At 36.7% G+C, this 13,902-nt stretch overlaps 2 protein-coding genes across 13 annotated transcripts; one reads left to right on the forward strand and one right to left on the reverse strand.

The window, feature by feature from the left end:
- The first annotated feature begins 348 nt into the window (after positions 1-348).
- On the forward strand, positions 349-9,219 carry rnf207b (ring finger protein 207b). 12 transcript variants are annotated; one of them, XM_082144386.1, is made up of 18 exons: positions 349-482; positions 799-989; positions 1,971-2,103; positions 3,926-4,070; positions 4,187-4,268; positions 4,352-4,427; positions 4,531-4,656; positions 4,820-4,866; positions 5,654-5,726; positions 5,821-5,889; positions 6,012-6,080; positions 6,154-6,275; positions 6,351-6,528; positions 7,695-7,880; positions 7,963-8,014; positions 8,104-8,221; positions 8,711-8,803; positions 8,905-9,219. In XM_082144386.1, exons 2-18 carry the CDS (start codon positions 799-801, stop codon positions 9,047-9,049), a joined length of 1,905 nt encoding a protein of 634 aa, XP_082000512.1. In that variant the 5' UTR covers positions 349-482; the 3' UTR covers positions 9,050-9,219. The 12 variants fall into 12 exon arrangements, with proteins under 12 accessions (XP_082000512.1, XP_082000518.1, XP_082000517.1 ...); XM_082144392.1 differs by having other exon boundaries at positions 7,695-7,817; XM_082144391.1 differs by having other exon boundaries at positions 4,187-4,266; positions 4,356-4,427.
- Positions 9,220-9,768: 549 nt separating this feature from the next.
- Positions 9,769-13,231, reverse strand: icmt (isoprenylcysteine carboxyl methyltransferase). The gene is made up of 5 exons (XM_082144400.1): positions 12,985-13,231; positions 12,574-12,662; positions 12,256-12,425; positions 11,089-11,306; positions 9,769-10,683 (listed from the first exon to the last, which is right to left on the reverse strand). Exons 1-5 carry the CDS (start codon positions 13,201-13,203, stop codon positions 10,501-10,503), a joined length of 879 nt encoding a protein of 292 aa, XP_082000526.1. The 5' UTR covers positions 13,204-13,231; the 3' UTR covers positions 9,769-10,500.
- Positions 13,232-13,902: the final 671 nt, after the last annotated feature.

The following is a 13,902-nucleotide window of genomic DNA, read 5'->3' on the forward strand; positions in this document are numbered from 1 at the left end:
GCAACTATAACAATCAGTCTACAATCCCACCCACTTTGAAGCGGTACTAAACTGCAGACTGGAAAAAGCAAACCGTGCCAAAGTAAAATTAGCCGAGTCGTACTCATAGACAGTAAAAGAAATGGACACAAATGAAATGGATGCTGTGCCGAGGCACAACCCACGTAAGGTTGATAATTCCGTGAATAATTGCAATTGCAAATTTAAAACAGAGATGGCGACAAAGAGGAAAAACTACGGACTGCAGCTTTAATTTGAGATACCAGGGCTCTGCTTTTGACAGACAATGGCATCTGGTTTGTGTTGTGTAATCAAGGTCTGAGTATTCTGGCCCCAGCATATCAGCTCCTCATACAACAGATACAGGAGTGTGAATTCATTGTTTGTTTTTGAAGCCATATCCTGCATTTAGGAACCCTCACAGAACCTTCACACGGCATTCTCTGTCACTCCACCCAGCAGAAGCACTCGGACAGGACAAGGTATATACATATAATTTATAGGTGAATGCAATTAAATGTGTATATATTTCAATATGCATTCATTCATGTCACTTTATGTTTTTTCGCAGCCTATTCAAAGGCATGTTTCTGTTTTGGTGCTATCTTCTATATCTAATAATAAATATTGAACTTGGATCTCAACTTTTTCACATATTCTGAATCAATGACAGCCCAAGGATACTAAGCATACTCAGAATAAAATGTGCTATAGATAGGCTATAATGTGCAATGTGTAAATGTGCTCCTGTAGCATATAGTATATCAGAATATCTGAAGGTCTTTATTATATTTTCAGATGTCTGGAGAGATCTTTTCCCCTCTGGATAATCTCTATGACCTGGACAGTGCCAACTGCCATCCTCTGGTGTGCCACTTGTGCCAAGAACAGTATGAGCATCCATGTCTACTGGACTGTTATCACACTTTCTGTGCCAGCTGCCTGCGCGGAAGGACTGTGGACAGCCGACTGACTTGCCCTCTCTGTGGGTAAGAATTTACTTAATTTAATCATTGATCACCTTATTCTGACAATTCACACACAATATAAATTATTGCAGTGGGGTGGAAAGGCCCCACAGTGTTAGAACAGATATAAATGCAAAGATAAAGCCTATGACATGTATCCATTTGAAAAATATTGTATTTATAGATTTAAATGGTCAAACAACATTGTTTGGTCAGCTCTATGGTGCCAGGGGCATCTGTAGGAGAGATTACCTGTTAACAGCTGCAACTGGTCTCTGGGCACATTCCACCAAGGCCACTGTGGCATCAAACAATAAACATAACACTATCTGACACTTGACATTGGATACACGGGTCCTGGGCTGGCTACAATTAGAGATGGCTGAAATGCCTGTGCGCTCACCCTTCTGCTGCCATAATAGTAAGTCTAGCAGCAGTTTAAGCACACTGTAGATCTTGCACTTATGGAGGGAACCTATAAAAAAATAGAAAAAGATTGATGTTCTTTATAAAGAAGCATGTTAGAGTAAGTATGAATTTGTTTAAGCTGGTTCAGTGTTAATTTGTCAAATGTCTCAGCGTTTTGAGTGTTACATTGTCATTGTGATCGCATGCATTATGTTTGTCAATGTTATGCATCAGCAATGCAAAGGACTGTGTTAATGTTATTATATAGGATAATATATTGTTGTTTAAAACTTTTAGTCAAATACACTGTAAAATCTTCTCATAAAAGTGAATTAACAGGGGATCTTTGAACTGTTAACCTAAGTAGTATTTTTTATTTTATTTGTAGAGGTGTTTGAGTCCCTTTCTGTTTGTGTCTATTTCCGTCTCTATGGGGGTTTATGTATCGCTATCTCAGAATTCAGAAGAGAGCTATTTGTGTCGTTGTTGCTATGAAGTAGGGATAAACACATCAATGCCAGATTTATGACTAAGACACTATCAATGGGTCAAAAGTTCTGCACAGACACACAAAACTGTCTGTTTCTTTTGTAGACATCAGTCTGTTGTGAAAGGAATAAATGCACTTCCTCCAGAGGATCGACTCCTGAAGTTCTTGTTGGACAGTTCAGCAGACAGTGAGGAAACCGTGCAGTGTGCTAACTGTGATTTGGAGTGCAAGAAACAGGTCTTGTTATCACAATACTGTAACATGCGCTTAAAGAAGAATTTATTGGTTCCCCATCCTTAAAGTCACGATGTAATGCAAATAGCGACAGATATTTTATTCACATATTATATTCATTAACTGAGGTTCATTCTCGTGTGTTACACAGCATGTTTGAGCTTCTACAAGAACCAATGAGGTTCATTCTCATGTTACGCAGCACATTTGAGCTTCCGCAAGAGGTTTGTTCTTGTACGCAAAGCAGGTTCATGTTCGCTGATCAATGTTTATATGTGAATAAAAGCCTAATTTCAATCTGTTCATCATATAAAGCGATCGTGTCTCTTCAGATATTTGGACAAAACCGCTCAATTCATATGGATTAGTTTTACAATCTCTTTATGAACTTTTTGAAGCGTCAAAGTGGTAGTTGCGTAGCTGCCAATGGAGGGACAGAAAACTCTCAGATTTCATCAAAAATATCTTCATTTGTGTTCAGAAGATTAACGAAAGTCTTACAAGTTGGAATGACATGAGGGTAATTTTTAATGACAAAATGTATTAAAAAAAGAATCAGACTAAATTATTGGAGAATCTGACATAGAGAGAAGTCTGTAGTTTTACCGGTAGATCAAGTTTTTGAAACGTATGCATGGATGAAAGATTAATAAGATGTACAGTGTTTTGAAAATAAGAATTTTTATTTCATGCATAACACAGGGGTGTCCAAACTCAGTCCTGAGGGCCACTGTCCTGCAGAGTTTAGCTTCAGCGTGCCTCAACACACCTGCCGGTTTCTATAAGACCTTGATTAGCAGGTTCAGTTGTGTTTAATTGGGGTTTGAGCTGAACTCTGCTAGGAGCAGGATTGGACACCCCTGCTCTAACGGTTCTTTTAGTACTTAAATAGAATGAATATTTTGTGAAAATAAATGCAATTCTTTTACCATATGATGAGATATTTAAATTATCAATGAATTAGGTTCTTGTAAAAGTTGTTTACACAGACATATTAATGACAAAAAAAAAAAAAAAAATGTAAAGAAACAAAAGTGAAAACATATTTTATTAATGTAGGCTAAACATGTAATATAATGTTTCTTTAACTCCATGTTGTCTTATGAACAACCAGCCAGTAACTACACTTTAAGTATGAGTTTGATTTACTAAAAAGAAAGTAATTCGAGTAATTTGTTCGAGAACTGAACTACAACCGAACTGCACTTTACATTTTTGATTCACTAAAAAGAAAGAGTCACTCATTGGGAATTTGACTCAGCTGATCGTGCTGTTGATTCAGTAGCAGTGTTTTCCGCATTCAACTCTGGGTTGCACTTTATTTAACAGTATGTGTACTTACGTGTACTTACAGTGTACTTACGGAAGAAAGTACTGGTTAATATAAGGTAACTACATGGGTTAAGGTTAGGTTTAGGGGTAGGTTCAGGGTTAGTACCTAGTTGTATAAGTACATACTGTAGTATGTACATGGTGAACAGGACTGTGAAATAAAGGGTAGCACATATGTATACACATATGTACATTATGTACTTACTTATGTACTTATTGTAGTAATGACTATAACTGGGTAATAACTAGGCACTAACCCTGAACCTACCCCTAAACCTAACCCCATCCCTTATTGTTACCTCACATTACTCAGTATCTTCATGGGTAAGTTAGTGCACTGTAAGTACAACCAAGTACAACCAAAAGTGCAACCAAATAAAGTGCTACAAAACTCAAATATTTCAGTATGAGGTTTTTTTTTTTTTTTTTTTTTTTTTTTACAGATGAGTGTTTTGTTTGTTTAAGTATTTAATTCTTCTGTCACAAACCCCAGGATGTGGATGCAATGTATTATTGCAACACTTGTTGCCAACCACTGTGTCGAGACTGCAGGGAAACCACCCATAAGGCCAAGATGTTTTCCTGCCACGAGATTGTCTCCTTGGCAAAGCGCACCAAAGAAGCCCACAAAAAATGTGGTGTGTGTGAAGCTCTATTTTGAATTAGTTCAAACTACTTAAATTAATGACATTTCTTTTGTCAAGAACTCTTTAACGCTTAAGCTTTGGGATTCGTGCACTTTATCTGTTTGCAGCCCTCCATGAGGAACTCTACATCATGTTTTCTACAGAGAAAAAGTCCATGCTCTGCATCAACTGCTTCAGAGACATGCAAGTGTGAGTTCTAAACTTAACTGAGTATGTAATTAGCATATGACCCATATGATTTCAAAATAATGTGGGTTAGTCTTATTCCATAGGGAGAACAGAGCACACTGCATTGATATTGAGACAGCATATTTACAAGGCTGTAAAAAACTGGACCAAGCCGTCTTAGTGAGTTTCTCTCCCATCCTTTTTTCTGCAGTATGTACTTTCATCTGTGTCTGTATTGTGTGGAGCTGTGGAGCTCCTATTGAAGTTATTTCACTCTCCTCAGGCTGTGAAGGAGCTTCAGACTTCAGCTCGAGAAGCAATTATTCTGCTCAAAGCCATGATTGGAGAGGTCAGAACCAATGTGGATGAAGAGGAGAGCGCCATCTGCACTTTGTTCAATAATATGCAGGTGCCATGCACAAATACTCAGTTAACCTGGCTACACCTTTATGATTTTGATGTCAGAAATTTATTTGAGCATTTTTGATTCGAGATGTAAAATTAATTTGAAATTGATTAATAATAAAATTGCTGATTCACACATTTATTTATTTTTTAATTTTTTTGCTCAGGAAAAACTAGCAGAGAGAAAAAAGATCCTACTCAAAGCAGCACAAAGGTAAATATATATATACAATTTAGCACTTTATTTTACAGTCCTGTTTCCCATGTACATACTATGTACTTATTATAGTAATTACAATAACTGGGTAATAACTTGATACTAACCTAAACCTATCCTTAAACCTAACTTTAAACCATGTATAGTTAACTTATATTAACCAGTACTTTCTTATGCAAGTACACTGTAAGTACACGTAAGCGCATGTACTGTAAAATAAAGTGCAACCAAAACTAAGACATGCAGTATTGTCCAAAAGTGATGTCCGGCCTAGAAAAGTTGACATCTTCATCCTTTATTGAAATATTATAAAAAATTGGTTAAATATTCTGTAAGCAAATTGAATAGTTGTGCTTGGAGTCAATTGTTTTATTTGTGATAACTCAATGAAACATGCCAAATTGTGCAGACATAATTTTTAGCCATCTAAAGAAATTATGATTATTACTGATAATGATGTAGTCAATGAATGCTTTTTCCTATGCATTTTTTGCATAGTAAAATCAAACCTGTAGCTGGAGTTTGCCTCTTTTGTTTTTTTCTTTTGTCAAATAATTTTGTCTGATAAATACCTTAAAATATTTAACAAATATAAAATATTTATATATTTAACAAATTCCCAAACCAATCCCCTCCGAACATCACTTTTGGCCACTACTGTATATTCTGCATCACTTACACGTGTATATATAATCTTGCAGAAAGGGATTAAGGTGAAGGAGAACCAAAGATCCTGATAAAGGAACACTTGTTATTAATCTTCTTTTGTGTGTTTATTTTCTAGCCAGCATGAGGAGAAGGAGAGAGCCTTTAAAGAGCAGTTATCACATCTTGCAGCACTCCTCCCAACTCTCCAGGTAAGTGTGTTTACTTCGTATATATCTCCATTCATCTTAGCTTTTCAAATATTCCTGCTTGCTTTCAAACATGTTTCTTTTAACTTCTCTCCAGGTTCATCTTGTTACATGTTCTGCCTTTCTAAGCTCAGCAAATAAGTTTGAGTTTTTGGACATGGGATATGTGAGTAAAAACAAATGATTTATTTTATTTTATTTAATCATAAAAATAAATTTATTTCAAGGCATGCAACTAAGATTGATTGATTGATTGATTGATTGATTGATTGATTTGAACTCACACAGCAATTAATGGAGAGACTAAAGAAGATTGTAAAACTACCACACAGACTGAGACCAGCTCAAAGCAGTAAGGTTAGTTTACTAAATGCAAGTTTGTTAAATAAGTCAGTGCATAAGTTATATCTGCTGTTATCCATCCACGCAGATAAACACAGAGTATCGCTCTGAGTTCGCGCGCTGCCTGGAGCCTCTCTTGCTGTTGGGACAGCGGCGTTCACTGTCCACTACAGGGAGTGTGGCTTTAGGTCTGGGAAACGCCAGTGGACTGTGAGTCTTAGGTGCTACTAAAACTTTTAAAAAAGTAACTTAAAAAAGTAACAAAATGAATATTTTTTTATTTAGGATGCAATCATCCCTGTCAGTGCAATGTCACTCTCCAGCCATTAGCGACATGTCACTGTGCTCCTCGGTGGTGCGCAGGCCGACCTCACACCGTTACATCAGCACCAAAGTTCTGCTGGCGGAGGGTGGAGAGACGCCCTTTATGAACCACTGCTGCAACTACGAGAACAGCTACAGGGTGAGCGTTTCTCATGTCCTCCTAGCCATTTCAGACATTTTCCTGGCTAATTACATTTATTGTGTCGATGCAAAAGAAAAGCAACAACAAAGTAAAATGAATGGTAAACAAATCCCAACCCTCGCGTGTCGTTGTTTTTATTTTATACCAATTCAAGATGCAGTGTGTAAAATGTATGTACTATATTTTAGTTTGATGTTTTTTATTTAATATTTTGTATTTTAGGGGATTTCTTATAACACTAAATTATATTTACGCTGTATTTATAATCCATTTATTCACTTTTTGAGCATAGACCTGAAAATTTAATTTCCAACTTAAACAGACTTAAGTTTGATCGCTTTTCAAAGACGACACTTGGCAGATTATTGCTGAAATGAAAAAAGTTTTAAAAAGTAACAGAATTTTACGTGTATTTTGCAGTGGCGCAAAAAGCCTGCTCACGTAACACGTCCCTTTAGGTGAAAGACAGGAACAGGAGGCGCGCGCGCGCACTGTGTGTGATCGATGTATCTTTCACTCGTGTGATCTTTCACGGTGACGTAATTTTTACAGTAGATTGTCGCGTCCTGATTCGTACTTGTAAACAAGACTTAGTACTCGTAACACAGCAATCATAAAACTGTATTTTGTGTGTGTAAATTAAACCAGTCGTAATTTTGGAGTCGTACTCGAACAAACGTTGCAAATGTCGCATCTGTATCTGTATTCTGGAATCGTACCCTCATGAATTAACGCTTACACTCATAATTTTTACAGTTTTTAGAATTGCGCAAGTATGGTTTTGATTTATGCACGTATTATTTTTGACAGTCTTTTTATTCCATAATTACAGCCATAAATCTAAACAAGTTGTGTTCCAAATTTGAGCTTGATATCTCAAAAAATTAGCTTTCAGTAAGATTTTGTTTGGCTGCAGTACCAAGTTTTCACTAGATAAAATTCGTCTCCCATTTATTTCCAATGCGTTCGCGAGGAGCACAAGTGTGACTATTTTTTACAGGACCATTTAACCTTTTCAAATCATGGTTATGATTTTTTTGTGTGTGTTCACATAGCAAGTGCCAAAACCTTTACCAAGTTTCATACCATTCCAATAAAGAAAAAAATTCAATAAAGAAAATATTGTACTGCAACTGACAGATTCTCCATGTGTGTTGGACCAGACTTTACAGACCCAAATCCAGAAGCTCAAAGACCAGGTGCAGGAGATTCACAGAGACCTGACCAAGCACCATTCCCTCACCAAACCCGACACCATGAGTGAGATTTTAGAGCGCTCTGTACAGGTGAACGGACAGATATCTATAGAGTACTCCTCAGTGGAGCTCATGCGGGCCATTTTCGAGGAGGTGAGATGGTAATAGTTTAAGACTGGCATTAGGAGGAGGTGAAAAAGAGGAGGGCTCATTATACCATCGATTTTGTTCTTAGATCTGGGATGAGACGTTACAGAGGGTGGCAAATGAACAGGAGATTTATGAAGGTAAGTGAATTCATTAGATTTCCTCACTAAAATATTCTCACTACTGAGTTAAAGTATTTAGTGATTCTTGTTTATTGTTCATTTTTTAGCACAACTTCATGACCTGCTTCAGTTAAAACAGGAGACTTCTTATTTGACCACTATCTCCAGACAAATAGGCCCTTACATTCGCTCCATAGCCAAAGTGAAAGAGCGTCTGGAGCCCAGGTACAAAGAGCTTGATGTATCATTCACATATAGAGTAATATAAATATATACACATATTACTGTATTTTTTACATTTGTGAAAGAAGTCTCATGCTCACAATACAATATTTATGTGAAATCTTATTACAATTTAAAATAGTTGTTTTCTATTTGAAAAATTCAAAGCTGAATACTCCATTACTCCAGTCTTCAGAATCACGATTCTTTAAAATTCATTCTAATATGCGGATTTGCTACTCAAGTAACCTTTTTTCAGGATTTTTTGATGAATACAAAGTTCAATAGAACAGCTTTTTTTTAAATAGAATTTTGTAACGATGTAAATTTAGCTATGCCTAAAAAAAAAGTTATCAAACAACTGACAATTTAATTTACACACCAAGGCTAATTTTGACCTGCAATCTGACACTTACATTATTAATCGCCCATACCCAAGTATAATAATTCCTTAAGGGATTTAAATTTTTAATCTAATTTGATCTCTAACAGGCTGAAGGAGCCTAAAGAGCTGAAAGATGATCGCACAGAGATCATGCTGAAGCTCTATGAGGACAGCACCTCGACTGCGGACACACAGCCCAGGCGAGTTCCCTTCAGTTTCTCAGAAGTATATTACAATGTTGACATTTGCAAGTTAATTAAAAGCAGTTAATTAATAGCTATTCCATGCTTCACTGATACAGTAATGAGCTGTCCTGTAACACTGAGGACAACTGGACTCCAAACAGCCTATCAGAAGAGACCAATCCCAAGAACAAGGAATACTACAGGCCAAACAAACAGAAGAACACCACTGATACAGCCAATCGCAAAGAGATACCAATGTGAAACCGCTTTTTGTGTTGATCCTACAAATGGTTGTCAGCTTAGATGTCTGTTAAACTGAACAATAAGCATGTGTTAATGTAAATCTGATATACCGAAGCTTGAATAAAAACAGTTCACAGTGCTTGCATTTTAGAGAATCACAGTAATGTCAAATAAAAGTGATAAGCGTTCAGTGTTTATTTAAAGGTTTGTTACATTTTGCTGAAGGTGTTAATAATGTACAGTTATCATTCAAGAGGTAGGGTGGTCCTCTCCCATCAGCTCTTTGCACGAGCGTAGTGCAAAAAACCTATTGCATGTGTTCAAATGTCCATTACCTGTACCTACGCATATATTATAGTGCTCGTCATTGGTTGAAAGTGTGCAATAAATTCCTATTCTTTACCCAATGTCTATTTAAGCTACATCATGCCAGGAGGACAGCGAAGCCTTCCTCCTAGAAATGTAAAATCGTAAAGATAAAGACTTTGGATACAGCATACCCCTCCGGCGTTCAGGCCTCTGAATCCCACCTTCGTAGAAACAGATTTTTCTTGTTTGAATTATCATGCAAGTGTGAAGGAAAGTGAAAATAAATGGATATGGTAATGAGTGAGTGTGGGAGTGAAGACGAAAGAGACTAATGCATTTGACAACTGTTAGATGAGAGTACATATGCATTGAGAAATACTGCATAAGTGGAGGACTATAAAGACCAATGGAAAGAGGAATGAAGCCTGTAATTTATCAGATACGTTTATTTCTCTAATCATAATATTAAAACTGTCCAACAGCATTGACAAATCACAGATATTTAGATTGTCGGAAATCAGTAGGCCTGTTGTGACTGGCAGAATTAGTGCAATCCGCTTCGGCAGATCTTAAATAAAAAGCCCACTTTCTGAGACATTATAAACTAATTTTTACACAAAATGGACAACGTCTAAATGGCCACTGGAGTAAATATATATTGGGTCCAATTTAAAGCTTCTCTGAATAAAACTCTTTACCTCAAGGTATTTAAAAAAATCGAATGAAATCTCTGGACGTTCATAAATTAGTACCAAACACTTGTCCTGAATCTCACTCCTAAGGTTTCTAAACACAAAACCAAGGGATTTTAAAAAGAAGGAGCAGCGTATGAAGTTACATGGTGCAAATAGGAGGATAAATGATATATGATGTATGTAAACGAGGAACAGAAATATGATGAAGTGCTGAGGAAGGTGGTTTTGGTGTACTAGTGTCTCTGATGGTGTTGAGGGTGGAAGCTCCACCCTGCTCAGGGCAGACCAATGTGTCTCAGAACAGATCAGCGGGTCAGTTTTACTGTGCTGCCACCTCATATATCTGTGCCGGCCCCATGGGCCGCGCCATGATGCCACCAGGCAACTAGCTCACTCAGAGTGCCAGTCAGAGGTGTCCAGGTGTGCACTTTCAGACTATTTCCTCCCCTCAATGCAGCAACGGCCTTAAGAGTTAACCCTGATTCCTGAGATAAAGGGCAAGCCAGTGAAGACCTTCTTCTTGTACTCAACGTAGTCCTCTCCAAAGAAATGGATGAGAGAAATCTCCTCTTCCTCAATACGCTCTCGAAAGAACCGCCAGCTGGCGATTGTGTATCCCAGTATACATATTGGGTTGCACAGCATTATCTGGAAAAAATGACAAACAAGAGCACAGGTTTTAAAAAAACAAAACACATGAACATCTTCTAATCTAAACTAACAACTAAATTTAAGGGATGGTGAAAAATAGTCACAGAAGCGCGAACCTCCGGTGGTTTGTCGGAGCTGAGCGCTTCTGTTGAATAGCTATTCAAGCTTAGCTTGAATAAAATCTCACACTTTAATTGTATGTATAGCTTCAAACAGGCTGTGTGACTATAAGGAATGATTAACTCAAAATGTACATCCATTTGCAAGTTTGAGGGACTTTATTTAAATTAATTAAATACTCTTTCTCTATTGTCACGTGCCAGTGATTATCCTTCAGCGTGTCATAGGTTGCCACCCCCCACGCCATACGAATAAATTCCATTGAAATAATGGTTAAAGTACCTGAGTGCCAGTGCTCCAGTAAAACCAGCCCACATAGGAAGGATGTCTGAAGAGAGCGTAAACTCCTGTGGTGACCAGCACGTGGCTCTGGGCTTTCTCATTCTGCACTATATGGTTAAAGTTGGACCCTGCTGTCAACATGGCAGCTTTGCGCAGGCTGTCCCCACAGAGAACCATTACCAGACCCACCAAACAGAGCCAGTTCACCTGCTTTATCTCTGTCGAAAAATTTTTAAAAAAATTTAATTCATTTAAGGAAGCATTTCAACTGTTCCTGAAAAAAAAAAAAATTAAAATGAACAAATAAATTAACTTTAATTATTATTCATTATATATATTATTTAATGATGATAATGTTTTAGCAAAATATTATATTTAATAAGTATATTAGAAACTTATAGAAGCTTCCGCCATACAAAATTCATTTAAGGAAGCATTTCAACTGTTCCTGAAAAAAAAATAATTAAAATGAACAAATAAATTAACTTTAATTATTATTCATTATATATATTATTTAATGATGATAATGTTTTAGCAAAATATTATATTTAATAAGTATATTAGAAACTTATAGAAGCTTCCGCCATACAAATTGGCAAAACTTACATTATTTTCTTTTCTTACTAATAGGCTTGTCACAGTCATGAAGTCTAAGCTGACGACTTAATTGCAATTCTATACAGTACTGGTCAAAAGTTTGGGAAACATTACTATTTTTTATGTTTTTAAAGAAGTCTCTTGCACTCATCAAGCCTGCATTTATTTGATCAAAAATACAGAAATAAACCCCCAGTAATATTGAGAAATATATTTACAATTTAAAATAATGTTTTTCTATAATTTAATATACTTTAAAATATAATTTATTTCTGTGATGCAAAGCTGAATTTATAATCAACCAATTACTCCAGTCTTCAGCGTCACATGATCCTTCAGAAATCATTCTAATTATTCTGATTAGATCAAACAACTGCGATCACACGATGTATCAATAATTTTGACAGGCTTGCTTACAAAGTAACTGAATGTACTAAGAAGAAAAAATTTATTTAATTATTTAACAATCCTAATATTTGTATTTTAACACCATTAATCCTGTCAAGTTTACCAAAAAAAGCTAAATCAAGTTTGATCAATCGGGATTTACTGACCAAGATCATAACAAACCTGGAATAAGGAGCATTTCCACAGTGAACTCTATCCAGGAGGAAATAGCTGCTAATGTGTACTCAATACTATGGTTGAGCAGGAAGGAGTCTAGAGACAGACTGCGTGGGTTGATGATGGCAGTAACCAGGTACTCAGAGTAGTGGAAAAATGACAGTGAACACATATACCTAGTGGAACAAAACAGGAGTTATTCCATAATCGAGAAAATTCATGTGACTTTTAAGGCAGGCCATCCTTGTTTTCATTTGCCTTTTTTTATTACATGTGTATGTTAACCTCAAAAAGGCATAACCCATTTCACAAAAGTTGAATTACCAGCCAAAGTGTGTCCATGCTGTATCTGCCAAACTTAAAATGAGACCACATCCAAAGGCAAATCCAAGAAAGCAGGCTCGAACAGCAACCTGATAAAGCAAAAAGGCAGGGAAGTGTTAGCTAGATCCTGATACAGCAAATCCACATACAGTAAGCTGTCTTCTAGGAGAGCTTGTTCATATTGACAGAGAAACTCTTACGAGATCCCATTAGAGTACTAATGTAATAGGATTATACCTGCACACTTGCACACAGGACATTACCAATCGTTGCCCTGGCAAAAACAGACCTAGATATATCTTATCTTTATTCATTTAAAACATACATATGGATATGACAGGGGTTCCAGCTAAGTAATAATTGTTCTATTAGTATAACACACATCCTTCAGACTGTCTCTCTGAGTCTTACCTTGTATAAAGGTCCCTTGTATATGATTAGCAGGAAGCCATTGATAACTGTAATGTACGCCGCAATGGCTATTTTTCCGTTCACATCCGTGAGGTAATCGAATATCCAGTCAATGTGAGAGCCGAATTTTACAAGTAAAGGTATTATAATGACGGCCAGTCCTGATATAAAGCTAATAATACTTATCCTCCCTTCTAGCACCAACTTGCTGCCTGCCATGTTGAAAACAGCAAGATCTCGCCGAGAAATCTCGCGAGGCTTCCGAGCTCACGCTGACTTGCTTGCTAATTGATTTGACAGCGTTTTCAAGCTCACTGAACTGTAGCTATGTATTAATTTATCCTGATGTGCGACTGTAGTTTCAAAAGATTCAGTTATTTAGTTACTATTATTATTACATCATGCATTTTAACAGTAGTCTTTATAAAGCAGTGATATTAATGGCTGTTTTGTAGCCACAATTTACCAATGAAGCAATAAAATCAAGATGTTGTTTCCCTCAAGATGTAGAATAAGGGTCCTATTGTTCATCAGCATTAAATGTTAATCTACATCTGTAATATGTGGAATTGTAATGATGGTGGAATCTGTAATGATGGTGGTAAATACTACACAACAACACGCTTCCAGTGTCAGATCAGTAAAGAACTGAACTATGAAGAAGCACAAGATCTCTCATATAATAATGAACGCTTGGCTTTCATGAGCATGATGAGAAGCATTATTTCAGTGTAGCACAAAGCGGTGGAGTAATTCAGATTTGAGCCAAAAGGAAGATTTACTGGTTTAATAATGTGAGATGAAGTTCTCCCCTGTGTTCTTCCTTGTGTCCATTCCAAAGCTGCTCGTCTTGGAAGCTGGGGACCTGGCAGGCGTTGTAGTCCCAACATTAAAAAGACTGTCTTTGCATGCATGCTC

This window comes from Leuciscus leuciscus, assembly GCF_965113295.1.
Source record: "Leuciscus leuciscus genome assembly, chromosome: 18".
Taxonomy (NCBI): domain Eukaryota; kingdom Metazoa; phylum Chordata; class Actinopteri; order Cypriniformes; family Leuciscidae; genus Leuciscus; species Leuciscus leuciscus.